Source organism: Pungitius pungitius, chromosome 5 (genome assembly GCF_949316345.1).
Source record: "Pungitius pungitius chromosome 5, fPunPun2.1, whole genome shotgun sequence".
Lineage (NCBI taxonomy): Eukaryota > Metazoa > Chordata > Actinopteri > Perciformes > Gasterosteidae > Pungitius > Pungitius pungitius.
Genome location: NC_084904.1, coordinates 22,629,591 through 22,657,203, shown reverse-complemented (window position 1 = coordinate 22,657,203; position 27,613 = coordinate 22,629,591). Strand labels below are relative to the sequence as shown.

Below are 27,613 nucleotides of genomic sequence, written 5' to 3'. Positions count from 1 at the left end.
AAAATGAATTAATCCTCTTCATCAAAGCACTCAGTTTGCATGTTGTTTCCCGGGAAAATACTCAAAAACATAAATTCACTTTTTAAAATTAGTTTTCAACTAAACCATCAAAAAACGTGAGACTTTATTAATCACCAAATATTAAACAGGAAATCTGTGAGATTTGGATTTGTCGGATAAAATGATGAAATACATACATACATACACATTGATTGCATTAACAAACACTGTTAATACTAAATGCTACTAAAGGTTTGTCAAACTGACTCCTGTCCGTCACCTTTAAGTCGATGAACACGCGGCTCCATCTGAAGTAAGACGTAATTCTCTCGTTCTCAGACGCGACAACAGCAGAAAATCCCCCCCCCCCCCCCGACGGATTTCCGCCCCTTTTGTTTGTTTTCGATCACGACGTGACAAACATGTTTGTTTGCCTCCACCGAGCAGCAGGTCGAGCTCATACCTCGCTGTGCGGGGGGGGGATTTTGGAGGTGTCGATCAGCGGCCTGCACCTTTCGACCCCCTCCCCCCCCCTGCAGCCGCCCGTCCGTCCCCTCGTGGCCCTGCACTCCCCAGGTTGAGGATCAAGCCCCCGTGATGCCAGGATTTAGTCTCCTCCCCAACAGCTCGGGCTCATCAGCTAATAGTGAGGGCGTATGGAGCAGGTTTAACGAAGCCCCCCCATCCGCCGCCAAACAAATATTGTAATGTTAAACGGCGCCTGCCTCAGAGAGAGGAGTGGCATCGCCTGCGTGGGGGGGGGGCTGAGGTTGTGTGAAGGCACCAAACATCTGCTGGAGGAGGAGAGGGAAAGTAATGTGACAAGCGAACACCTCCAGTCAAACTTTCCCTCTGCCTTCATTAAAGCGCGGAGCGGAGCGCTGCCAGACCCCGGGTCCCCCCCCCTCACGCCGCCGCCCCACGCCATTGGCTCAGAGGGGCCTTCGTTTAGCCGCCCTCGCCGTGAGCTGACAGCCAGCATGGTGGAGGCTTTATCCGTAGCGGGCTACAGACCCCCCCACGCGCCCCCCCCCCCCTCACTGATGACCCCTCCGGCCGGACAGGTGATCTGGCTCAGCTCGTCTGACTCAACTTACGCCCCCGCCGAGCCTCATATGCACATCGTTATTTCATACCTAGCAGGAGCGTCGGGACTCAGGTGAGAGGAATGTTCAGCGTGTGTGTGTGCGTGTGTGTGTATGTGTGTGTGTGCGTGTGTGTGTATGTGTGTGTGTGCGTATGTGTGTGTGTGTGTGTCTGTGTGTGTGTGTGTGTGTGTGTGGGAGGAGGAGAACGTAATCCGCCATCTTTTGCATGTGCTGACCATCTGTCCGTTAGAGAACGCCTGCACATGTTATTTCACTTTTGATTTAAGGAAACGTAGCGATACATTTGCTTTGCTTTGACTTTGTAACGAGACTTTGGATAAAATAACCAGATAATAATGTATACAATTAGACACAAATCTTTTATGAACATTTAAATAAACTTCAATTCAAATTCAAATCGTTAGTTCAAAAATGCACTGATGGTTGAATCTGCTTAGAGATCTGTGTGTGTGTGTGGACGTTGTCATGGTGACGTCATTGATTTTTAGACTGTCGCCATCTTGGATTTTGGCCGTTATGTTGGTTTTTTGCAACAATTGAAAATAAGTGAATATTATTGAAAATGCTGAGGAGCAACGTAGATCATCTCCAGTAGAGACCTGTCAATCAGTGTGTAGCCCCGCCCTAAAGCATCCCTGCTTTATGGTCTGTTTGACTCTAAATGGACCATCATTCACTAAATGAACTTCATGCTGCATTGAAGAAGACTTGAAACTAGAGACTGAGACCATAAACTCATGTTTACAATGTTTACTGAGGGAATAAATCAAGAGAGAAGTAGAGTCATTTCCTCATAGACGTCTATGGGAGCAGAGGAGTCGCCCCCTGCTGGTCACTACACAGAAGTAGAGTCATTTCCTCATAGACGTCTATGGGAGCAGAGGAGTCGCCCCCTGCTGGTCACTACACAGAAGTAGAGTCATTTCCTCATAGACGTCTATGGGAGCAGAGGAGTCGCCCCCTGCTGTTCACTACACAGAAGTAGAGTCATTTCCTCATAGACGTCTATGGGAGCAGAGGAGTCGCCCCCTGCTGGTCACTACACAGAAGTAGAGTCATTTCCTCATAGACGTCTATGGGAGCAGAGGAGTCGCCCCCTGCTGGTCACTACACAGAAGTAGAGTCATTTCCTCATAGACGTCTATGGGAGCAGAGGAGTCGCCCCCTGCTGTTCACTACACAGAAGTAGAGTCATTTCCTCATAGACGTCTATGGGAGCAGAGGAGTCGCCCCCTGCTGGTCACTACACAGAAGTAGAGTCATTTCCTCATAGACGTCTATGGGAGCAGAGGAGTCGCCCCCTGCTGGTCACTACACAGAATTAGAGTCATTTCCTCATAGACGTCTATGGGAGCAGAGGAGTCGCCCCCTGCTGGTCACTACACAGGATGCAGCTTCGCTCTTCAGGAACAGAAGAGTAAAAGCACTTAGTTGACTTAATAAAGTAATTTTCTTGGCGGGTTTTAGTTTTTACATTTTAAACCCTGCCTGTAATCTCAGTGGCTTTATGTCACACAAATAAAGGTTCTGTCTAATCATCTTACAGAACTCCTAAATCTTTATCAGCACATATAGTAAATTGGGCTTTAAATTTCACAGGGAGCTCACAGAGAAAAGAGCATCAAGATAAAGCTCTGAAATCCTGAACCGCCAAGCTCTCCTAATCCCCCCCCCCCCCCCCCCCACCACCACCTGCATCCTCCGCCCTGCGTATCGCCTGAGAAGGGATTTAGTTGGAAAAGCTCTCAGGAACACAATGCATTCAAATCAAGTGTCAACTCTAACAAGCTGTTCTTGGAGCGGATGTGCGGGGGGGGGGGGGGGGTACGAGGGGGGGCTCAAGCTTCTTGAAGGTTGGAGAGACCACTTGATCCCCTACAGTTACCCACATCTCAGAAGACAACTGTGCAAACGGGGATAACCTGGGAAGCCAGACGAGGGGGGGGCAACAGCTGCTTAAGTCCCTCCGCTGGCTGCCAGAGAAACTTTTATCAGGGGAAGTGGAGGTTGAAATTACCCCCCCCAGCCCCCCCGCCCCGTTGAAGCTTCTCTGATCTGCAGCTCAAAGTGAACTAAACAAACTTTAAAACTTTAAATCTACCCTAAAGATCTAAAATAAATGTTCTTTTGCTGCCGAACCTTCTTCCAGCGTTTCAAATTCCTCGTTTCATCTCCGACTGAATTGAAGAATATTTGCGGCTTCTGAGCTTCTTTAAACACGCTGTTTATTTATTCTCCTTTCAGTTTGTTGGTTTTATTGTGGCGGGGCGCTGACATCACTCGAGTGGCACATAAAAAACAAGCTAAATGAAAGGATGTCACGACAGTGTTGATGGACTCCCAGAAACATTTCACCTTTTTGCCTGGAAATTTAATTTTTAATTTATTTATTTTTTTCTGCTGAAAATTGTTGAGGGTCAAAAGGTCGACTCCATGTGACCTGTGTAAATGTATTTTATTTTGAAGGTACTCTTTGGACGTTAGAGTTGACAGTGAGACACAAAGTAATATTCATGTTAGAATACTAAATAAATGAAGCAGTTTATTTTAAGTGAGTGTTATTGGACTCATGGAAACACTTGAGTCTATTCATATTTATATATTTATATTCATATATTTATATTCGTATATTTATATTTATAGAGGTCAACAGACTGAAGCATTTAGAATAAAGGACTTTGTTTCTAAAGAGTAATTATGGCTGCTAAATTAAATGTTTAATGTTTGTGCTTTTTATTCATTCTTTGATTAGTCGATAAAATGATAAATAACAGGATTATCTTTTATGTCTGTAGATGATCAATAACATTTATCTTATTTATATGATTTAAAAACAGGATTCTGTTGCTGAGGGTGGAAATAAATCCTCTTTTTGGAGAAGCAGGAAACAAACATTTAGATATTTTGTACAATAAATACAATAGTGATGTAATATTCAGAGTAAAATACGTTCTTTACCACGACGTCTGATAAATATTTGTCTGATTATAAAAAAACTAAAAAAACCTTATTTTGTAATTTTTCAAAAGAAAAGCCAGTGAGTTTGTTTAAAGATTTAAATTATCTTCATCGTAATCGGATACTTTTCCCCAAGTAACATTTTGAAAGCCTACATTTAACCTGAGTATTTTTACCCAAAGAATTTTATTTATTCATTTTAACTTTTTTTTTTCTGAGCTACAGGAGAAAAATAGATAATAGACGCACAACAAACGCACAACTCAACATGGTTGTGTTACAGCGTCAAATCAGACCAAGACCGGATTTAGTGAGTCGACGCCACGGAAAGTGGAACAAGGACACACACACACACACACACACACACACACACACACACACACACACACACAGACGTGGATAAAGCAGAAGGTGTACGAGTGCATATTTTTACTAAATGCAAGACCTATTTTTCGGGGCGTTGAGGAGCTCGGAGGGATTTGGAGTGTGTGTGTGTGTGTGTGTGTGTGGGGCCTCCGGTGACTTCACAGGGGGAGAGGCTGCACACTGTCCAGTCCTCTGTCCACACAGACACACACACACACACACACACACTCTGTATAATCACGGTCCCTGTCGGGCCCTATAAATCTGCGAGGGCCCAATTAAAGATGGCCTTTAGCGTGTCCGCCCACCAGCACACGCGTGTAGAGACCAGACGGAAAACAAGGATTGGACGTGTATTTGTGTATTTAAACATCAGGCGTGAAGCAGAAAAACAGCATCAGTGTAAAAAAGACGTGTCTCCACCTGAAGGTGCAACGTGTCCACGAGGGGACAAAACTGTAGGTGACATCATAACTTACGAGTATAAAAACAACAACAACAATAATAACAAACACAACAGACAGAATGCATGCAAATCCAACTCAATCCAAAATGTGACACAAATGAAATCAAGATCAACAATTGTGACGGATTTTAGTTTAAGTTACTTTCAAAAAAATTCATGTGAATAAATTGTTTATAAAAAAATCAATAATAATACTGTGTTTAAGCGCCATTAAAACAAAGTGCAGCAATATGAAAAATACATTTGATCATTAAGAGGCTTTTGGTACAAATACAATCAACAGTGATTTGAATGAATGATGACGTCATAACAAGATCTCATTATTTCAGCTGAGCAACAAAATAAGAAATATATCAAAAAAATAAATGCGAAGGGCTGAACGAGGCCGTGAAATCCTGCGAGGACAGAAAGCGCCTCCCCCCCCCCCTCACCCCCCCGACGACCACGATGTGTCTAAAGAGACCAAACAAAGGAATAATGACGCCGCCGAATGTGTGCCCCCCCCCCCAAAGTTGACGGTGGCTGAACTTATTTTTAGTGTCATGTGATAAGCTCCCCTGCCTGCGCGGAGACGTCCCGCTGACCCCGCCACTGGTCATTGTCCATACCGCTCCCCGTCAAAGCCGCCGCGCGTTGTCAGGTCTCGACTCGGATATCCATCCTGGGCGGGGGCGGGGGGGTCGGGCATCCGAAGTGACGGCATCATTCCGGCCTTTTCCCTCAGCTCCTCCCCCCACTGTGGGCTTTTTGTTGCAGCGGGCGCCCTGACATCACGGGGGGGGGATTGGCGTCATGACAGCGCGCTCGTATCCACGGACGTACACCAGGCTTCTTTATTGGGGGTGGGGGGGTGGACATAATTCCTGGAAATGAACAATACTTATCCGTCCATCGCATCCGTTACTTTGGGTTTGCGTTTTTGGGACGCGGGGCGCACCGTCACCGTGGCAACGTGTCCTTCCTGTGAGCGGCGCCGGTTGTAGGTCATTCAATGTCAAAGAGGCATGAAGGGAAGGGACAGACACGTCTTCACAGGCTGCTGCTCGCTGTTGCCTTTAATTATTTTAATTAAACCTGGGCGCCGGCGAGTTGAGACGCGGCCGCCGGGAAGAGGAGGCCGACCCCCTCGCGGGGACGGGGGGACGGGGGGGGGACGCCGGCAGCTGTAGAAGAAGAAGTCCCACGCCCTGCTGAGCAGAGAGCAGACTGGGAACAGAAAACGCCACGTCCAACGCCCCCCCCACGGCGGAGTAACGCTCCGATGACTGGTCCCGGGCGCAGGAGGAAGGAGGAAGGAGGAAGGAGGAAAGAGGAAGGAGGAAGGAGGAAGGAGGAAGGAGGAAGGAGTCTCGGGAGGAAAAAACTACGGGGCCTAAAAAGTCTCCCGGTACCTCGGGGGCGTCCTGTCCACAATTTGTCAAGCGTGTGCACTTCTCAGCGTTAAAATGACAGGACGGGGCGGCTGCAGAGGGGGGGGGGGGGGGTGAGGGGGCGAAGGGGGGGCGGCGCCGCCGGAGTCGGGGAGAGGATCCGTGATGAGACAATCGCCAAAAGGCGATGGGCTTGTGCGCTGGTGAGGCCCCACTGGGATTATTCAGACTTTCCAGGCCAGAGGCTGAACAGCCCCCCCCCCGAGCCCCCCAGTTGTGTTTCTCTCTTTCTTTAGAAAGCTTCCGTCTGTGTCCCTGAAATTGGGAGTTTTTTTTTATCTCACAGAAGGCACAATATGGTCAGAATATGTTAAAGCCTTTGGTGCACGATAAAGCTAACCGGGTCTGAGCGCCGGGTGCCGGGGGGGGCGGACGTGGGGGGGGGACGGGGGGGGGGGTCTAAAGATATAAAGAGAACCAATAGTGGTGTAAAGATACAAGAGAGTAGTCTAACGAGAACAGCCTTCTCCAGGAGTCTGGTCTCCTACTGATGCTGAACCCGGTTGAAGTTCACACAGCGACCCTGAAACCCAAAAACACACAGAGGCTCAACTTCTGTGAATCTGATACAAGACATTAGATACAAAACATCAATAGTAAAATAAAAAATATATGAACATATATAAATACATAAAGTGTGTGTGTGTGTGTGAGCCTCTCGGTGCACCAACAGTAGGCCGACTGGCACCAAGAGGGAGCTATCGCACAACGAATCTCCATCAGCCTGCAGGCCCCCACACACACACACACACACACACACACACACACACACACACACACACACACACACACACACACACACACACACACACACACACACACACACACTGTAACCCCCCCATGGTTCAACCAAACCACCATTAAAGAGCTAAATATCAACACAAAAAGCAACACGTCTCACACACGTGACGTTTATGGGACCAACCTTTAACACGGGGAACACCGCCAAAATAAAAGCCCAGCGTGGGCTATGAGCTCCAGTTTAAGGGACGGCAGGTTAATCAAGCCCCCCCCCCTTCCTTTCTGTCGGTAGTCACATGACTGCATCTCTGCTAGGATCAGAACCAAGAACCGCTTCCCGTTATGGGATCCATCCGTTTGCTGTCACTCTGGTTGTCGCGGTAACGCCGCAGTAAGCTGCTCTTTGCTCACTGGATTTTTGTCAGAAGTTTCAACAGCAAAGTTTTGACCGAAATCGACTTTATTAAAGGACGGAATCCTAAGCTTTGAAATCCCCCCCCCCCCCCTCCCTCGGTCTAACAGTGAGATTCCTGGCCTGGGGGGCCCCCGTCGGGGGGCGGTGGTGACCACGAGCAGCCGGTCCAGCGTCTGGCTCGGGAGGAGAAGTGATGCGCGGACCGACTGCGGCGGGGGCTTTAGCCGAGCTGCAGAATCTTCCCTTCCCTCATTATTTGGCAAGGCTGGTGGGTGTTTGACGGAGGGGGGGGGGGGGGGGTGGATGTGGGGGGGGGGCTTTGCTCCGTCTCTGCATGCTAAGCCCCTCGACGTGTACCCTCTGCAGCTAATCTCGCACAGTCAACAAATAAGGCACATCAGATGCTGTTTTGGCCACGGCCGTCAGAGCGGCTGAGTTCAGGGGATTTTACCGGGTTTTGTGGCGCATTTGCGAGGGGGGGGGGGGCGAGTAGATGGAGCGCTGTCTTTGCCGCGGTGGAGGGGGGGGGGGCAGGGATTTGACGGCGACGGGCGAAGCAGGTGCGGCACAATACGGTCAAACCCGTTCCAGCTCTCCTGCCCCCCCCCCCCCTCACTCAGATGAGCGGGGGCCTTGACTTGGCGAGGGAGCACCGGCTTGTAACTGGGCCACGTTTGGGGAGGCGGGGGCCCACCTGGGCCACCCGGAACCATATATGTCAGCAGGGGGTGTCAGAGATCATCAGACGGACGCAGCGTGACGGGTGGAGAGACGGAGAGGTGAAGAGACAAGGGGGGGGGGGGCGTCCAAATGAAGACTCAACACTCGACTGGATTTTCTGTTGAAACAAACGTGTTGAAGCTCGAGATCAAATTCCCCCCATCAGTAAATCTATTCTAATCAATGTATTGATTGAGCTTCATTCTGCTGCCGTGTGTCTGAAAATGATCATTTTCATTAAATAGAAACAAAAGGCAGGAAACGAGATGCAGCGTTTGTTTGTCTGTGACATCACAGCTGGGATGTTGTGTGACGTTGTGTAAAGGTTTGTGTCTACGTTCACATGAGGGAACATTTCGGCCCGTCTTCGGCCAATAGAAACCCCCCCACACCCCCACACCCCCCCTCCCAGCCCATCAGTAGCTAACAACCAGCTCTTTTTGCATTAATTGTTCACAACAAAAGAGAAGAAGAACAAAAAGAAGGAAGTGACACAACGAATCTCCCATCTGGACCCCAGTGAGAAAACACTGAAAGCACCAGAGTTGTAATCCAGTTGCAAGATGCTTTTTTGCAGTGATAAGCTAGAGGCTTTCAAAGATCTTATTACCAGAACAGAGACCCCCCCCTCAAACCCCCCCCACACATTAGAGCCCATACAGTATCTTAGTTAATCCAGGGATTACTTAATCCAACAGAAACTCTCGTCACATTATTCCAACACGTGTTTGTTGTTCTGACAAAGTGTTGAACAGCAGATTCTCTGTGGCTAACTTTATTTACTACATCAGCTCCACCCATAGGCTCCACCCACCAGCTCCACCCATAGGCTCCACCCATAGGCTCCACCCACCAGCTCCACCCTCACAGAGCGCCCCGGTGGGGCAGGATCTTACTGCTTTTGGTCGTCTGATTATTGGGATCCGGACCAGAATTCTTAATATTAACTAACTGTAAATTTAAGAGTTTTACTATTACAGTCCCATTTAAATATGAATGAAGTCTTTTAGTTTGACGGGATCCCTTCCTGTGTAAAAATAAAAGCCTCGGCCAGCAGACATGCGTTCTGTCCTCTGCCACATATTGAACAAATTAAAAAGTTCACGTTGGAGGGAGGAGCACAGCTGCATGGAGGACAGAGAGGAGCCAGGAGGAGCTTCCTGCTGGCCCTCTCCTCTCAACACACACACACACACACACACACACACACACACACACACTGCCCACACAGCGCTGCCATCTGGCCTGCTGGGAAATCAGAGCCACCTGAGACTCGGCCAAATGCTTGATGCTCGCTGACGACTCGGCCGTCCCCGTCCCCGTCCCCGTCCTCGTCCTCGTCCTCGTGGTGAGGAGACGAGGACGGACGCACACAAGCTGCAGGAGGACGACGCTTCTTGTTCACTACCGGGAAGTTCAGAGCATCTCCTTGGAAGACGTTTCAAGTATGTTGTGAGTGTTTGTGTGAACGCACCAGTGCTGCAGCACAAACACTACACAACCACAAGTATGTACACACATCTGCATCCAGAGCAAAGGGACACACACACACACACATCTGACTCCACAGTCGCTGCAGAACTTTGAGAAGAAGAAGAAGGTGTGGATGGAAACGAAGGAAACTCTCTGAACCTCTGAGATAAAAACCTAGCAACCATCCAGAGGAGAAGATCGAGCTTTACACCCCCCCCCCCTCGCCCCCCCCCTTCCCCCTCTATGCACTACTTCCTGTTTCCTGCTGCTCCGTCACCGTGCAGAAGATGTCTGCAGAGACGCTTGTGGGCCGTTTCAGGGATAAGTGGTTCCTCCTGGAGCCTCAGGTCTGTCGCTGCAGCTGTTTCCTGCCGGGGGGAGCAGGAGGGGGGGGGAGGAGGGGGGTGAGGAGGGGGGGCTCCTGCTCTCTCCACCCCTCCCTCTCCTGTTTCTTTTTTTTTCAGAGTAAGTGCACATCATTGGCAGCTAAAGGCTCTGGGCACCGTCCCCCTGGTTGTTCCAATGCTTTTGGCGTCGGCGGGGGCCTCACAGACGGCGCCGGGAGGCACAGATGGCACTAATGGACGAGCAGGATCCAACCGAGGGACCGGGACAGAGACACGCCGGAGCGCCGTCCAAATAACCGTGGTGTGAACGCGACGCGCGGCCAAGCGCCGCCGCCACGGCATCAAGTATTTAAAATGATGAAATAATCATCAGAGGAGGGCATGGGGGGTGGGGTAAGCGGGGGGTGGTGGTGGAAGAGCCCGCTTGTAGAAAGCTTCTTTCTGCTCCACCTGGATGGCGCTGGCGGAGCAGGAAGAGGGACGGCTCGCTCTTCTGCGGCGAGCAGATGCTTGTAGGAAGGACGGTGCGAAGTGGCCACACGGAGGAGCGCCGCCGGCCTGCAGCGCCGCCCCCTCCTCAGGAGAAGTTGAAATACTTGTGAAGGGTCGCGGCGCCTTAAGTTCGGCGTTTCTAAAAATGCTCTCGGAGCCGAGAGGAAAAACGTGGGCGGCGTTGAGGAGGAAGAATGAAAAATAAAAAAAAAATGTAGCGGGGACATTTTAAAAGTGCACCATGTCCACTAAAGTTTCTCAGAAGAAGAAGAAGAAGAAGAAGAAGACTTGGGACTCGCTTCATTTGTCCACATTTGGACGCCACTGATGATGAAGACTCAGCTGCAGACCAAGAGGACGAAGATGAAGACCTGTTTTCTGTGCTTTTTATTCCTAAAGTCAACAGCAACAAAGGACATAAAAGAGGGGATTAAATAAAGTGCATATTTGTAAATGTGTAATACAGCGAATTGATTGATTGATTTAAGTTGGAGAGAATTAATTATTCACAAAGGGTGTAAATGATGTATTTTAATTACTAACTAAGGAGGAAAAAAGGTGTTGTTTGTTTATAATTATGACCTGATTGGGTTGTTTGTTCGTTTGTATTTACACTCGTGTACATTTCTTCCCTTTTAAATGTAATATTTATTAACAGTGTTTTGATTCTTCAATATTCAAATTTTACTTTGCATTTTTGTGAATTTCGTTTTATTTTTGGTCATAAATGCAAACAATACAAATGTAAAGATTGTATCATTATAAAACAACTGTTTACTGTTATTATTTTTAATAAATAACCTTCAACAACCAGACGGCCTTTAATATCATTAAATATATATATATATATATATATATATATATATATATATATATATATATATTCAAAATAAATGTGCCCAATATCCATTTGGTGTAAACTTTGCTGCTCTAAATAATAAAGCACAAATGATTTGATGTTTAAAAAAACAAAGGTTTTGAGATGACTCATCAGCAGCGATGGTCTTTTCTTTGGGGGGGGGGGTTGCATTTTGGAATGAAGCTCTTTGATTGGCTCCCATATGTATTGCCTTCCTTTTTGCTGTGTGTGTGTGTGGGGGGGGGGGGGAGGTCCTGCTTTACCCCCCCCTACCAGCGGCATGCTGGACGGGGTCACATGTGATCTGCTCGTAGCGGAGATGCAGGCCATGCGACAGCGAGGGCCAGTAATTGGTAGTGAGCTGTCACTGTGTGTGTGTGTGTGTGTGTGTGGTTGTGCACGTGCCAGGGAGGCTGCCCTCCTGCAGGGGGGCTCACATTAAAGCCCCTGATGAGACTAATGCAGGAGGAAACGGGTGTGGCGCGGCGCCCGGGCCAAGGTGAAAGGGAAGGAATCTGGAGATCAGAAATAAAAAGGGATTTGTGTGTTTATTCGTTTGGATTTAATTCTAGATCCATCCCCCCCCCTTCGACCCTTCGCTTCCCTTTCACGAGCTAATCAGCAAGTAGAGACGCACATTCAGCAGCTAACGACACAAACACGCACAACACCTCCCTGCAGTTGACATGATTAACTGCAATTACAGGAGGAGAGGAGGAGAGAGGAGGTGGAACAAAAGACTCATCAAAGACACAAATGGAGATAATTGTGTTCCGGCTTGATGAATTAATTATTATTAGCTTCTCTAACAATTACGGTTTGTTTGATGTTTGCTGCTACGTGAACATCTGCAGCTGCCTGACAGAAAAGTGACTTCTGGTTTTAAATGTTTAAATCACTATTTTTGGTATAAAAAGTTTGATCACTATGATGAAGTCACTTACAGGATCACGGATGGTTTAACATCTGCTTGATCTCCATCCTCACGTAAAACACCAATAGTATCCAATATAATAGAACGAGCCATGAAGGACTTTTACTACTCTGAAATATAACCAAAGGTGAATAAGCCGAGTGTGTGTGGCCAGACCCACCTAACACACCTTTAGGGGACACATGGTGGCACTTTGAGCATGAACTCCGTGTTCTCAGCAGCTGATTTACAGCTTCTTCAAGTTAAACCTCACCAGGAGGAGAAAGCATCTCCTTAGCTCCACTGAGGAAAATATGCTCATCAAACCGCATGCTAATACGAGCAGTAAATAACAACACCACAGCGTGCAGGAGCCTGCAGCCACACAGGGGGGTGTGTGTCTGTGTGTGTGTGTCTGTGTGTGTTTTAAAAACAACACAAACTGTGAGAACTGGGTTAATGTGACCTGAGCACTGAAGACATGAGCACACACACACACACACACACACTGAAGCAAACCGCTCGTTTTCGGGTAGAAATTGTGAGGCGAGCGAATATCAATCAGCTGATATGCAAATATGTGACGACTCTCCTTCACGTGTTTCCTGGATACATTTAAGGTCATTTATGCCTCAGGACGTCTTTTCTGTAAACTTTGAGCCTATCAAAAGCTGCGAGGTGTCTAATACGTGATGATGAAGAGAGGACGTCCACAGGCTGGTCGAGGAAGAACGGAGGGGGGGGGGGGGGGGGGGTGATGATGATGATGATGAAGAACCGTCGAGCAGCTCAAAACCTTCCCCGAGGCCCGGGAGCAGTGAAACTAACAAGTTTGGCAAACGCCGCCGCGTTGGCCCCGCCCCCTCTCAGGCCGGGCGGCGCCGCGTTGCCTAGCGCTGCCTCTTCATCTCAGAGGAGACGGGTCTTGGGTGGACTGTTTGTTTGGGGGGGGGGGGGGTAACGGGCTCACGAGTCCATCAAATCAATTAGCGTCCTGCGTGGAGACGGCCTTGGCTCCGGCGCCGGCTGAGCGAGCGCCGGCCAGATCTTCTGTGAGGGGGTTACGCGAGTCAGAGTGTTGCCGCGGCCAACAGTCGTGACTTGTGTACTCACAACACCAGTATCAGTGCAGGGCGGGTGGGGGGGGGGGTCGAGTGGGGGGGTGAAGAGCTCGCATATGGCCAGAGCCAGCGTGTCACATTCGGGCTCCGACGCTCACACCACGGAACCCGCGAGGAGGACTGGCGTGTTTTTTTTTTTGGGGGGGGAGGGTGCGGGGGGGGATTGTGAGTAAACACGATGTTCTGAACGCTTCTGGAGAGAATCAACACCGTTCCATGGTGAGCAGAGGTTTACGTGTCCATATAAATCAAATAAAGAGTAACAGTCCATAATAATAATAATAATAACAACAATCATCACACACTGGCTCTTGTTTGTTTGCGTAATTGTTGTGTGTCGTTAAAGCCACTAAAGGCGCCGCGAGGATGACGTAACGCAGCGACTCTCCCGTCTGATGGACTCAAGTGTCCCGAACGGCCTCTGGAGCGCACACACACACACACACACACACACAGGCCCCTTCCTCCTCCTCCTCCTCCTCCTCGGCTTCATTAGCGGCGGTTTGCATCACCGCGGTGAAAACGTCACATGTCATCAGCGACTCCATTCTTTATCACTTCCTGCCGTACAGACGCAGTAACCTTCAGAAACCTGCTGCCCGCAGTTTCACGTCTTAATTAAGGAGCACTGTCAACGCCCCCCCAGCCCCCCCCCCCCCCCCCCCCCCCCCCCCCACTCCTCACAATGTGAGCGGACAGAGAGGGACGGCAGACAAAGAGGAGGAAGGAGAGAATGTACCGAGGAAGAGGAGGAGTTTCATCACTACAGAAACAACCTTTTTACATGGTACTTAATTAAGAGGTTTTTCATAAAGAATTATTTTATTCCTTATAGAACAAAAGGAGGCCAAACTTAAATGTTTTAAATGATGTGGATCTGAAGAAGATCCCTCTGAAATAAAAGAGGAGCCAGTTGATCCCAGAACACTGAAAGTGGGTTTTTGTCAGATCGTTACGCTCAAATGAAAAGTTGTGGTATAATATTTTAACTTTGAGAAAAAGTGGGAGAAAGCAGCAGGAAACACACAGAAGAGGAAGAGGAAGAGGAAGAGGCTTAGCGGCGGTTAAAAAGCTTCATTCTCCACCATCAGCAGCCCCACAAGCTGAGATATATCATATTATACATAATATAATACTTATATATTAAATCTGAACTGAAGCCTCATTTATACGACATTTAATACTAAAACACAACAGAAAATGTCCTCATTGACGGGTGAAAATAAATAAATAAATAACCCGGTAATGGTCTTCAAGGAAGGAACCAGTTTAATAGTTATTGGGTCGTAATAGAATAAATTGGTCATTTTTATTCCTTTTCTACATCATGCAAATGACAGGAACGGCTGAGGTCACATGACGCGCTATTAATCAGTGTCAAAGCGGAATTAAAAGGTCTTTAAGTAGCTGTTGAGCCCACAGTTTAGGACGGAGGAGATGAAGTTCATCAGCATAATGAAGCTCACAGAACAAAAGCCTTAAAGAACCACTGAAGGAGTTAACGAGGTGGAGCCGCTAATTGGACGAGGAGCGACCCCACGAGCCGCTGACGGGACGCAGCTAATTCACTTAAATGGTCAAAGGAAGAACTCAATCAGCCGTGAGAAGACGCGTCGACTCAGAGACATCGAGACAGATGTCCAAAGGGCTTTTGTGCGGAGACGCCAGAACTTCAGTGAAGACGTCAAGAGTACAACCAGCTTCACCTGCAGAATACGTGAGACCTGCAGCACGGTGATGACTCCATGAGACCAACCAGGCCGACCTGTAGGAGTCAGACCCCCCCCCCCCCCCCCCCCCGACCCCCCAGGGAGCAACAGGAGGAGCAAACCCAGAGAACAGAGGCACATTAGTGACACTTCACTGCTCTATTCAGGATGGAGGGGCTCAGCGGGGGCTGTGGGGGGGGTCCGTGGGGGGGGGGCCATATTCCTAATCAGCCTTTGTGACAGTGAATTCAAAAGGGAATAAAAGCGTCTTATTACCAAGTTAATGCAGATGATCACATGAGGCTGAGAGAGGAGACACGACGTGTTTACATGTTTATTCACGTCGGCTCTCTGACTGTCGGCGGCGGGTCGCGTTCTCGCAGCGGCACGCGGTGAGGGGGGGGGGGGGGGGGCGGGGGCCTTCACTCCGTATTAGCCGGCGCTACGTTCATGGGTACAGAATAGCAGCGAGCTAATTGAATATTCACTGTGAACATATTCCCTGCATAACACAACTCCCCGCTTCCATCTTCTTAAAAATTCAAATCGATGGGAGGAGAGAATGTTGGGGGGGGAGGGGGGGGGGGCATACATTACTGCATGTATGTGCGATACCCCTCACCCCCCCCCTCCTGTCAGGAGGGTGAGGAGGGCAAAGTGCACGCGACAGAGCCGGCCCCGGCCAAGCTGACGTTAACAATAATGTAATTTAATTAAAGGCGAGACTCCCAGCGGCCCCCGCTTTGATTTTAATAGGCCGTGAAGAAGAAAAAAAAAGGCTCGGCACGCGGCTGAGGCTCCGCCCCACCCCACCCCCCCCCCCGACCAGTCTGAGGGGGTTCTGCGGAAAAAAAAAGGCCCGGGCAGGACATCAGTTTAGATCGTATCAGGGAGGGGAGGGGGGGCGCAGGTAACCAGCCCCGGCCACCCAGACACAACAAACCCGATCAGCTAACGGAGAGGAAGAGGACAGCCCCCCCCCCAAAGACACCCACCAACAGCCCCAGAAGACACTGGACTTTTGCAGCGGCGTCTTTAAAGTGGATTTCAGAGGGAGAGAAAAACAAACGGGTGGGGGGGGGGGGGGGTCGTCACATAGAGAGATCAGATTAAAGCTCACAGGATATTAAGATATAAAATAAGCAGCTTCTTTTTTCTAAGTTGCTTGAGAAATTTGTTGTTGCATTAAATCCAATTGTGTTGGAAAAAAAACAATCGGGCTGTTTTGTCTCTATTTAATGACAAAGAAATGTGTGTGTGTGTGTGTGTGTGTGTGTGTGTGTGTGTGTGTGTGTGTGCGCTGCCAAAGCAACAATATCACACTATAATAAAGAAAATAACTAATCACTATAAACCTTTGATCATTTCCTCCTGATTTCAGACATCAGGTTACTTTTCACTCTGCTCCTCCGACCAGTCGCCACCAACGACAAACAAAACACACAGGGTGCCCCCTCCCTAATCCTTTCACTAGCCGGGTCCCAGCCTGGACTTGCTGTGGTGGGGGGGGGTCATGGATGGGGAGGGGGGGGGGATTAACATGGCGGTCATTATCAAATTTACAACCAGTCACACAGACATCTGCCCTACTTTTCCTCGCTTAATGTAAAGAGAAATAATCTGGTTAAGAGAGTAAATCAGAGGTAAAGCTGTCACTTCTCTCTTGGGGGGCCGTGGGGTGGGGGGGGGGGAGCTGTCAGCTGGCTACGTGTTAGGGTAACAAGGCCGTCCACCGATAGGACTAATGAGCTCACCACCTACACCACGTTATTATTATTAATAATATGATTATTAGTCTGAAGCCTTTGGCCCAAATGTGTTCTTTAAAAAGATCAACGCTGGGAAACAATTCTTAAATTAGGGAATTTATTCTGTTTTTGTTTTATTTTTTATGTTGACATTTTTCTGACTTTGTATATTTTCCATATCCTACGTGAAGATATTGATGATAATCATTAGTTTGAATTCATGCTTGTGATGAAAGGTAAACGTGAGAGATTCATGTTTGATTCCAACAACGAGGTCGTTATCTCGGCGTCGTCCACCAGCTGTTTGCGTCCCACCAAAAGCCTTTTGTTGTGAAAGTCGGTGTTACATCTGATGTCAACACGTGGAAGTCCTCCCACAATGCATCGTGTTGCGTGCTGCATTAATGCCGCCGGCAGCTCGCTCTTTAATAATAACCCGCCGTCTCCTCTGCGGCATTGTTTAAAAAAAATAAAATAATTTAACACACAGCGATACATTTGTGACGGCTGTTATTTTTCTCAGGGAAAGATGTTCTCGCCGCATTGTGATGCGAGATAAAGGCAACAAGCGTGAGTGCGTGCATCTGCTCAGCACGCCGCGCCTCGCTGCTGCTGCTGCTGTTGTTTTTAACAACGTTTGCTGCGCTTTACGTTCTCGGATCGAGGGACACAAGCTGCTAAACGCACCCTGCTCGTTCGTGCTGCTTCTCCAGCAGCATCAGAAACATCTGCTCGCTTTGCCGAGTTGTCCGACGGTACTTGAACTCATCACAGGAAGAAGAGTAAGAGAACAACAAGGAAAAATGTGGCTGATGGATTACAAATTTTTATCCTGTGGACATTTAACATATTGGAATTTATTATCCCCCCCCCCCCCGCCCGCCCCCCCCTCGTCGGCTGTTCGCTCCTCAGCCATCTGCCACTGAGAGAAACTCTAAAAAGGAACTTCAGCTCCATTTGCTCTGGAGGCTAAACCCCCACCCCCCGCAAAAAAGTGAGCGGGTGCTCTCCATGTGACGCAGCGGCCTGTTTGTTTACAGTCGGCCCTCAGTACTGACTTCGCCCCCCCTCTCACCCCTTTTTTCACTAGTTAGACGTCATGGTGAGATAGTTAAGAATTCTTGAGTATTTGAATGAATCAACCAGACACTCAAAGACACACAATGACACGCAATGACACACAATGACACACAATGACACACAATGACACACTAACAACTTCCTTATTTGTGACTGCAGCTCTGAGTGTAGAGTCAAAGGGTTTACATTCTTTGTGCTGAGGCTCTCTCACACGAGAGGATGATGTAAATGTAAACATGCGCTCGATGATATGTTTACATTTTCCTTCCAGTTAGTTTAAGATAACAAACACGATGTCACGTGACAAGACTGAACAATAAACGTACAAACTAAACAATGTTGTGTGTAATCTTATTATTTTCACAAACACCCCAACGAATATGCTTCAGCGCCGCTATAAAAAAGCCCTTCGGATAATAGCATTAACCTCCACACAGCCCCCCCCCCCCCCCTCCGAGGAGAAGATAAGAGCCAGAGGAACGAATGGAGGCTCTGGCTCCGCCCCCTTTTCAGTCTCCTGCTGAGGCCGATGCATCATTCATCGCTCACCTTGTCTGGACACTGTGACGACAGCTGCTTTTAGAAACAATACCGAGAGAATGAAGGTGTAAAGAATGCACGCACAACACCGACGCACAGCACAAAGAAAGAGCCCCCGCCCCCCCCCCCCGCTCGCTCACTGCCACCTTCCTCTACCTGCCGTCCCCAGTCGATCCCCCGGCAGAACTTGGCGGCAGATGTTGCCGTGCGAAGCCGGCTCTGAAGTGCCTCCCCGGCTCCCCCCGGTCTCACTGACAACACAGTCAGCCCGCATTAGATCTCTTTATTTGTGCCGGAGGCGAGTTGGGCGCCGCAGCTGTGTCCCCCCCCCCCCCCCACCCCCCGCGCTACCTTTGGTGTTTGAGGCCCTCGGGCGCTAAAATGTGAGACCAGGAAAAAAAAAAAAAAAAGGTCTCTCTTCTGCATCTGCTGACAATCCAACCGCCAGCCACTGAGGGGGGGGGGGCAGGCGTGAGGAGGGATGTTTGGTAAGGACGAGGGACGAGGTCGGGGGGGGGTGATGGGTCCCCGCGCTGCACAGATGTCTGCGACAACCTGCTTCCTTACACCTGTACGAGCCCTCGTAACCCGCTGAAACATTCATGACCCTGGAGGCTTCCTGTCTGCCATCAAACACAGGAGCCCGATCCCCCCCCCCCCCCTCTCCTCCCCGACATCTACACCTAACCCCCCCCCTCCCCTCCCGCCGGACCCACTCCTCTCCCTTTGATCGAGTCAGGTTCATCTGTTCGGTTCGATATCGCACGTGTCGCAGAGACTCGACTTCGACTCTCCAAGAAGAATGTTTCCATCGCTTCGTCCTCGTTCTGTAGAAGTCATGAAGACCGTCTCTGAGCCCTTCCTAACACCTGTGGCATGTTGGATTATCCGCCGCATTAGAAGGCATCCAAACATCTGCTGGGCTGGGACTTGGCGGCGGTGTGTGCGAGCGTCGGGTTTCAGTCGTTTCAGTCGAGCTTCCCCCCCCCCCGATCCCGACGATTAAGGCTTTTTACACAAGCGTTACGACCACATTAAAGAGAAAACTAACAACACACACACACACACACGCACATCCTGCAGGGCTCTGCACAGTTGGTATGGTTTCTCTCCGACTCACCTCGTCGGCGCTGGTGGGTCTCATGAGGGAGACCCGGTCGTACTGCCGGCCCAGCAGAGCCCACAGAGCGTCCAGACGGCCCTGATGGACAAACCAGCTGTTTCAACATCGGACTGAGCACTGAGCTCAGTAGCAACACAACACAATAAGGGATAATACGTTTTGGAAATCAGCAGTATTCCTGGTCCTGGCTCACCTTGATGGGGGTGTACCACTTGTTCTGGTTCCGATGGTGGGTGGGGGCGGCCTTCGGGGTGGGGCGCTTGATCATCGGCTGCTCCGAGTCCTCCGGAATGGACACCACGGCGTTCTTGGCTTTCTCCAGCCGGGCCCCCTCCTCCGTGGAGCCCTTCTCGCCCCAGCGCACCTGGACAGGTAGAGTCCAGGTATCAGACCCGCTCTTCAATTGAACTCGTGGCCTCGGTTGCCAGGAGGAGGTTTAAGCCGCGACGAGCCCCCCCACACCCCCCTCCATGAATAAAAGAAACCGCGCCACATGCCGTCTGAAGTACTCGATGAAGGTGGCGTTTTGCACTGTGGCGTCTTACAGAGTGGAGGGGGGGGGGGGGGGCACGCAGGTTGATCCCGGGAGGCCTCAGAAGGGGAGACGTGCCTGTCGATGGGAATAAACCTGAGGAGAACGACGGGATGACTCATGCGGGGGGGGGGGGGGGGTAAAGAGAGCTCCCCGAGGATGCTGGGTAATCCCCACAAAACGGCAGAGGTAGGGATAGGGGGTAAAAAAGGGGGGGGGGTGGAGCTCGCCTTTTCGACCTGGATTCCCTTTGGAGGAGGCGCATATCAAAGACTGTGAAGGTTTGGGAGAGTTGGAGAAGGCCGGGGGGGGCTCAGGGGGGTTGGGGGGGGGGGGTTGAGGGGGCGTTGCGGGTTGTCATGTTGACAGCGGCACTCAATCCTTCATCCCGGCAACGACTTGATCCAATCAGCACACGGACGGCCAAGGACGAGATGGCAGGGCCTGTCAGGACGGAGGCATCAGCGGACTGACGAAGACAGCGCCCCCCCCGACCCCCCCACCCACACCGTGGTGACTGCACATACTTGTAGCTTCAGAGGGGAGACGGGCTGTCAGCAGTTTTCTCTGAACACGGTGCGGGTTAACGACATGAACGTGTCACTTCCTGTTCTATGGGTTTGGTCTTAAATGGCGTGTTTTCTTTTATCTTAAATTAAAGATTAATAAAATGTTTTAACATGTTTGTGGTTCATTCGTGTCCAACATTAGTAACGTTAGTAGGCTCTGACCTCCATGCGTTTGATCCCCCCCGCTCCTCTGCCCCCGTAGTAGGACGCGTCCACGGTGGGCCACTTCATCTTAGGCAGCTCCTCTGGCTCCTTCAAAATAAAAGAGGGGAAGTTAGTGACTCGAGTGCAGAACCACGTGAAAATGACACATCGACTCGGCCAGGTGGCCTAAGGGGGGGGGGGGGGGGGGCAGGACTCGGACTGCTATTGTTCTATTTTCATTCAACCCCATTTATCAATGATGCACTTCCTCTCAGCAGGAAGAGGCCTTTACGATGATTTGTCAAGAAGGAAGTCCTTTGTTCCTCATTTCTTACTAAATGAATAATTAGTTTATTCAAAGTATTTCCTTCCGTTTTTGTAATCCGGTCTTCTGAGTCTAGTTCTTCTCAGAGACCAAAACCTGAGCTATGACAAATGTGATGTCAAATAATATGATTTTACATTAAGGAAAAACGGCGTATTCAACTTAATTAAACTAGATGATTAAAAATGTGATATTCAAAGAAACAGTTGTGCATTACGGGACTAAAAGTCAAAATGAAAGTTGATTATTCTGAAGTATAATGAAGCGCCGTGTTTGTCCTGCACTTTGTGCTTCACGTTGCCATGGCGATGTACTCACAGGTGGCGGCGGACGGGAAGGTGGAGGAGGAGGCGGCGGGTCTTTGATGACCTGGATAAACAGAAAAAAAAAGAGAGACAAAAGAGCGTCAGCACAATGTCCATCAGGGGACACACACACACACACACACACACACGGACACACACACACGGACACACACACACGGACACACACACACACACACACACACACACACACGGACACACACACACACACACACACACACACACACACAGACACACACACACACACACACACACACACACACGGACACACACACACACACACGGACACACACGGACACACACACACACACACACACACGGACACACACACACACACACACACAGACACACACACACACACACACACACACGTCAGGAGGAGATCAGCCAGGCTGACGGAGGTGATTCGTGACAGGTGACTGCTCTGCACCTGCTGACTACTGATTACAAGAGGCTCTGCTTGTAAACCCCCCCCCCCAGGGCAAAATAAAGAAAAAGCTGAAAACCAACTTGTTGACAGGGTGGGGAGTGGGAGTGGGAAGGGGGGGGGGGGCTGGGGGGTCTTTTGGGGCCTGCTCAGCCCTTAATTAATTGGACGGGGCTCAGCGCTCCTGACCCCCCCGCCCCCCCCAAAATCATAAAGTCCTAAGGAGTTAATTATCTCCGATGAGATGCAGCGGAGGAGGATCGGGCATGGCTCCAATTCCCCCCCCGCCTCGCCCCCCCAGTCTGCGTGAAGACATGACAAACACACCGATGACAAAGTGACCGGTGCCCGTTTCTTTTCCTCCTGGTGACACGGCCCCCGAGGAGCAGGTCGTCCACAATGTGATCCCTCTCACGGACAAGATGCCTCCCCCAGGGGGGGGGGCCGCGTACAGATGTGCATCGCCAAGCAAACAGCAGCCTGACGGAGACACTTGTCAGCCGTCAGTCAGACGCGTCACAGACTGAGGTCAAACTTTTCCTTCCTTTCTTTTATTCCCGTCTCTTCTTCTGTGGGGGGGGGGGGGGGGGGGGTTGTATTGTAAAAGTGGGGGGCCGCCAGATGCTGAAATTATTTATTAAATTAATCAGCCAATTGATTTTGATAATTCAAAAACCTATTCTCATTTCATTTATCACACAAACATTATACCGCGCTTTAAGAACAGATACTATGATTTTATTTTCTATATTTTAGTATCATGCATCCACACACACACACACACACACACACACACACACACACAGAGGAAGGAGCGATGCAATGACGCCGTAGCACAGATATCATGGATGCTAACAGCTGTTCACGCTTCGGGATGCCATCACACTGCTGTCATTAGAATAATGAAAAATAATCAATTAGGGTTAATTAATTGCTGTGTGACACACGCGGCGCCTCGCGGTCGCCTCTCCATACGCTGATTAACGTGGCTTCAGCCGCACCGTACGCTGGCCGGATTATCCCTTTTTATTAAGTAATTACGCAGCAGATTTCCACGACATATTGTGGGATAAATAAGGCATTATACAAATGACGGGGGGGGGGGGCTCTGCTGCAGTCTCTCTGCTGCTACCTGATGGACAGATGTGCAGAGGGGGCGGGGCCTTGGCGGTGCGGTTAAAAGGGAACGTGGGATAGTTAGCCGTCCGACAGCAGAGGCCGGCTGTCTGGGGGGGGGGGGTGTCGAAGGGGGGCGGGGGGGGGACACCAATCAGCAGCGCTTGTGGGTGTCGTCCCCATATGGGCTCCGAATAAACTGGACCCGATAATCCGTCCGCTCCCAACCTCCAGCACCTCAAGCTGGTGGGGGGGGGGGGGGGGGGTTCGGTGGCAGGCAGCATATTCCAAATATTATTTTAGAGAACGATTGGCACCGGAGTTACAAACCTTTATATTTGGACTATTATTACGTTTAGTTTTCGGTTTTAGGATTTTCAAGATTTACTTTTTTTACTTTTCTATTTTATTGAGCAATCGTGTAAATATGATTTATTTTACACATAGTAATTGTTAATCTAAATTTTCATTTAAATTCAATTAGTCTCTTTTAATCTTAAAGAAATAAAGGTTGTGTCATATAATATATATAATATATATGAATGAGATATATATTATAGATATATACTTATAATATAATGATCCCGACAACAACAGAAAAAAGTCAAAGCAACTAAATAAAATAAAAGATTATTAACCAATTAAATGCGTCTTGAAGTGAATCCTTTTAGGAATAAAAATAAAAACCGAGGCGACGTCGCTCCGGTTTTTAATTTCCAAAACAAATCACAAACAAAGAAATTAGCGCTCCCCAGCTTGTGTGACCTCTCTGCTGGCATCGCTCCACAGTGTGTGTGTGAGTGGGGGGGGGGTCACAGCGAGGGAGGGGTTGTGGGTTAAAGATGGTGTGCCTCGTCCCGACTGCAGGAAAAAGGCTGGCAGACTGGGTGGTTTAAATATTAACAAGCCACACATGCCCCCCCACCCACCCCGCCCCGTCCCTCGGTGGAAGACGACAGCAGCTCGCTCCACCAAGACAAACAGGGCCGGGCCAGACATGCTGCAGGGGCTTTACATTTTAATGCCTTTGTTGGTTTTCCAGAATATGCTTCCATCTCATCCCTGGATGGGGCTCCCTTCAGGTCCACAAAGCCAGGTGACGTCTAGCGTTTAGTGGGGGGGGGAATGAAAAAGTGGCCCCGGTGCACCATCTGCAGCCCCTCTCTCATGGTAAAGTGAGTGAGGTAGAGCGGTGGGGGGGGTTCAGAAGCTTGTTCATTTCCCACCTGTCGGCCTGTGGAGTCGACGCAGAAGCTCAGTGGACCTCAAACACTTTCCTTCCCACTGATGAAGCTCATCTGAGCTCATCGTCGTGACCTTTGAACTTCGGGTCACCTTTCATCCACCCGGTCGGCTTCACTACAGACGCCTCCTCTCTGCTAAAACAACCTACATTAAGGTTTAACAGTTTTGTTCTTTAACTTATTTAAATGAATCCTAACGAGGGAAAGACTTTTGTAGCATTTTGTGTCCCTTCATGGACGGACGGAGGTGTCAATGAGGGCTTTCGTCAAATTGTTTTGTTATTTTGTCCCATTTAGCAAAGCGAAAACACACATTCTGCTTTTCCCCCTCTTAACGAACAGAGGACGTCTGTAATCACCAACAATAAACAACAACAAGCCGACTGAAATGAAACACTGTGGATTAGAAAAGATCTGAAAGAAAGAAATAGTTCTGTGTTTATCAAAACAAGAGCGAGTGTTTTAAGCCTTTTAAGGCTTCGACTCAGATGTGATTAAACCACAAAGTAATCTCTGTGATTATTGATAATCACTCTGGTCCCCAGGTACATCCAACCAGACGCATCCGCCTGCTTCTTCTGGGCTCTATGAACGAGTGATGGATGAACGAGTGATGGGTGAACGAGTGATGGGTGAACGAGTGATGGATGAACGAGTGATGGGTGAACGAGTGATGGGTGAACGAGTGATGGATGAACGAGTGATGGGTGAACGAGTGATGGGTGAACGAGTGACGGGTGAACGAGTGATGGATGAACGAGTGATGGGTGAACGAGTGATGGGTGAACGAGTGACGGGTGAACGAGTGACGGGTGAACGAGTGACGGGTGAACGAGTGACGGGTGAACGAGTGATGGGTGAACGAGTGACGGATGAATGAGCGATGGGTGAACGAGTGATGGGTGAACGAGTGATGGATGAACGAGTGATGGATGAACGAGTGAGCAGCTCACCACGGTGCAGCAGAGGGGCCACAGCCACCACATGAGGGCGAGGGCCACGATGACCAGCAGCACCAGGAAGACGATGGCCACCACCACGCCGTCCGACTGCAGCGAGGTCAAACACAAAGGTTTCGTTCATCGGGATGGAGATGCAGCACAGGAGGAAAACCAGTAACCATGACAACCTCAAACCACGTCACGGATTGTGGAATGGGACGGATCAGGAGAGATCTCTGTGGGGGCTTCAGGGGCTGAGACTCACGCAGGTGGAGGCGGTGATGGTGTAGGCGCTGGAGATGAAGGACTTGCCGTGGTTCAGGCTGATGAGCACGTCCATGGTCCTGAGGAGAAGAAGAACGTGGTGAACTAGGCGCTCACCGACAGAGTAAAAGAACAAAAGTCTAAACATCTGGCAGGTTAATTGATGAAGACGAGTTCACACAGCAGCCAACAGCAGAAACACAACGGGACGAAACACCTGACCGGCGGTAACGAGGCTCGCAAGCGCCGCTGACTTATTTGGAGGGGGTTAGGGGGGGGGGCAGGGCGGGGGGGGGGGGGCACTGGGTGCCGAAAAATGGACGCAATTAAAAAAAACTAATGATGAACGGCACCCCAATTTCCATATGTCCATTACGCCCGATCCAATTACCGCTGGTTTAATGAGAAGTCACAGCTCAAATCCAACAGGAAGGAGAGGGGGGCGGGGGGGGGGGGGGGGGGGGGGGAGTTTGTGTGTGTGTGTGTGGAGGGGGGGGGGGGGGGGGTGTCATGATATAAAAATAAGAAATAAAACCCCTGGTGCTGCAGGCTACCAACAGCAGAGCTCTCTGGCTTTGCTTTGGATTCAGCCCGAGGCGGCGCCTTGGGCCCCCGACCCCCCCGCGGATCAGAACAGACGAGCAACCAGACCGCCAGTCCGTTACTATGCAACCACACTCAGAACCGCCCCAATAGTTACACTACAGGACCGACGTTTTGGGTTGTTTTTTCCTTTTGACCCAGAGCAGAAAAATATATAGAACATATATAAACACACCTGTGCTTCCTCCACCTGCCGCTCTAACAAAGAACCCCCCCCCCCCATGTTAGGGGAGCGCTGAGGAGGTGGGGAGGGGGAGGGGGGGCTAATTCAGCTGACACCCTGGATAACGGCGGCGGGCAGTTAATCAGAGCCGGAGGTGTGTGAAGGAGGAAATCCCCCAAGCGAGTTACTCTGTCAACCCCCCCCCCCCACCCCTCTCACCCCTCTCACCCCCCCCCCCTGTCTGGACATCTTTAACGCACCACAACCCAACCGTCTTCTTGCTCCTCTGAGACACGACGGGTAATTCGGGGAGTTTGTGTCGAGTCGGCAGAAGTCGTCCTGTTTCCCTCCTCAGATCTAAAGGACGATTCCACAGGAAATGAACTGTTTACATCATTGTTCAGGGGAAAAGGGAGATTATTTTTTGAAGACTTTCTCTTTCATGTCACCATCGATTTGAAATCTTTGTCTTTCTGTTTCCTCCACAGAGTGATTGATTAGAGATGAACCGCTCAGAGGTCGCATCGACAGGCCGATGGGAACCAAAGAGACTCCAACAAAGAAAGCAGCAGCCGATTAATCATTCAAACGAGGGGGGGGGACACACACCAGTTGAACGTCCCGGCTCCATACTTTGTCCCCGGGCTCGCTGTAACCTGAGCCCCCCCGCCCCCCCACCGTGATGCTGAGCTTTGACGACGCGCTGCAGCTGCAGCCGGCCGACGACTCGACGCTAATGGCCTCCAAACTTCCCTTAAAGACGCGAAAAACGAGCAGGCTGAATAATTCAGGGGGGGGGGGGGCGTGGTGAGGTGGGGCGAGGGGGGGGGGCTGTCGCTCAGCATTCGGGAGCCATCACTCTGCTGCAGAGGTTCCGACGGGGAAAGCGAGCAAGCACGGAACATCTGAGAAAGCAGTGAGCTTTGATGTCATGTATTCAGACTTGGTTCCTCCTGGAGGCCGAAGAGAAAAGTTTGTAGTTGAAAAAGTAGCAAATGTTCATTTTGTGGATGAATTGTTCCTTTATTTCCCATCATAGCGATGAGATGTGGGATGGGTTACCGTGGCGACCGATCCACAGCCCATGTAGGCCCATTTAAAACAGCATGCCCCACCACACTGCCCCCCCCGGCCTGGACGACAACAGCGTTAGTTGCTGTACAAGTTTCCATGAAGCAGGTGTCATACATATAACCCCCCCCCCCCCCCCCCCCCCCCGCCCCCCCTTCAGTTATTCTTTGCCCGTTATTGTGAAAACAGCAAGTGAGGACACGCCGCAGCCAGAGCGCAGCCACTTAACCTCTCCATCGGCGGCCCAGCGGGGGACTGTGGGTCTCATAATGGGGGGGGGT

The 27,613-nt window shown here is 50.0% G+C and overlaps 1 protein-coding gene across 2 annotated transcripts in view; it reads right to left on the bottom strand.

Annotated features, from left to right (window-relative positions):
* The window catches only part of antxr2a (ANTXR cell adhesion molecule 2a), a 48,793-nt gene that overhangs the window by 7,258 nt on the left and 13,922 nt on the right, over window positions 1-27,613 (bottom strand). The window contains exons 11-17 of one of the 2 annotated variants that reach the window (XM_037482305.2): window positions 25,497-25,575; window positions 25,244-25,339; window positions 21,499-21,549; window positions 20,874-20,963; window positions 19,804-19,974; window positions 19,608-19,688; window positions 5,359-6,852 (exon numbers count right to left, since the gene is read on the bottom strand). In XM_037482305.2, the coding sequence (XP_037338202.2) occupies window positions 6,814-6,852; window positions 19,608-19,688; window positions 19,804-19,974; window positions 20,874-20,963; window positions 21,499-21,549; window positions 25,244-25,339; window positions 25,497-25,575 (607 nt within the window). In that variant the 3' untranslated portion in view covers window positions 5,359-6,813. Of the gene's footprint in view, window positions 1-5,358; window positions 6,853-19,607; window positions 19,689-19,803; window positions 19,975-20,873; window positions 20,964-21,498; window positions 21,550-25,243; window positions 25,340-25,496; window positions 25,576-27,613 lie in introns of those variants that run through there. The other variant, XM_062562631.1, reaches the window with a different exon arrangement.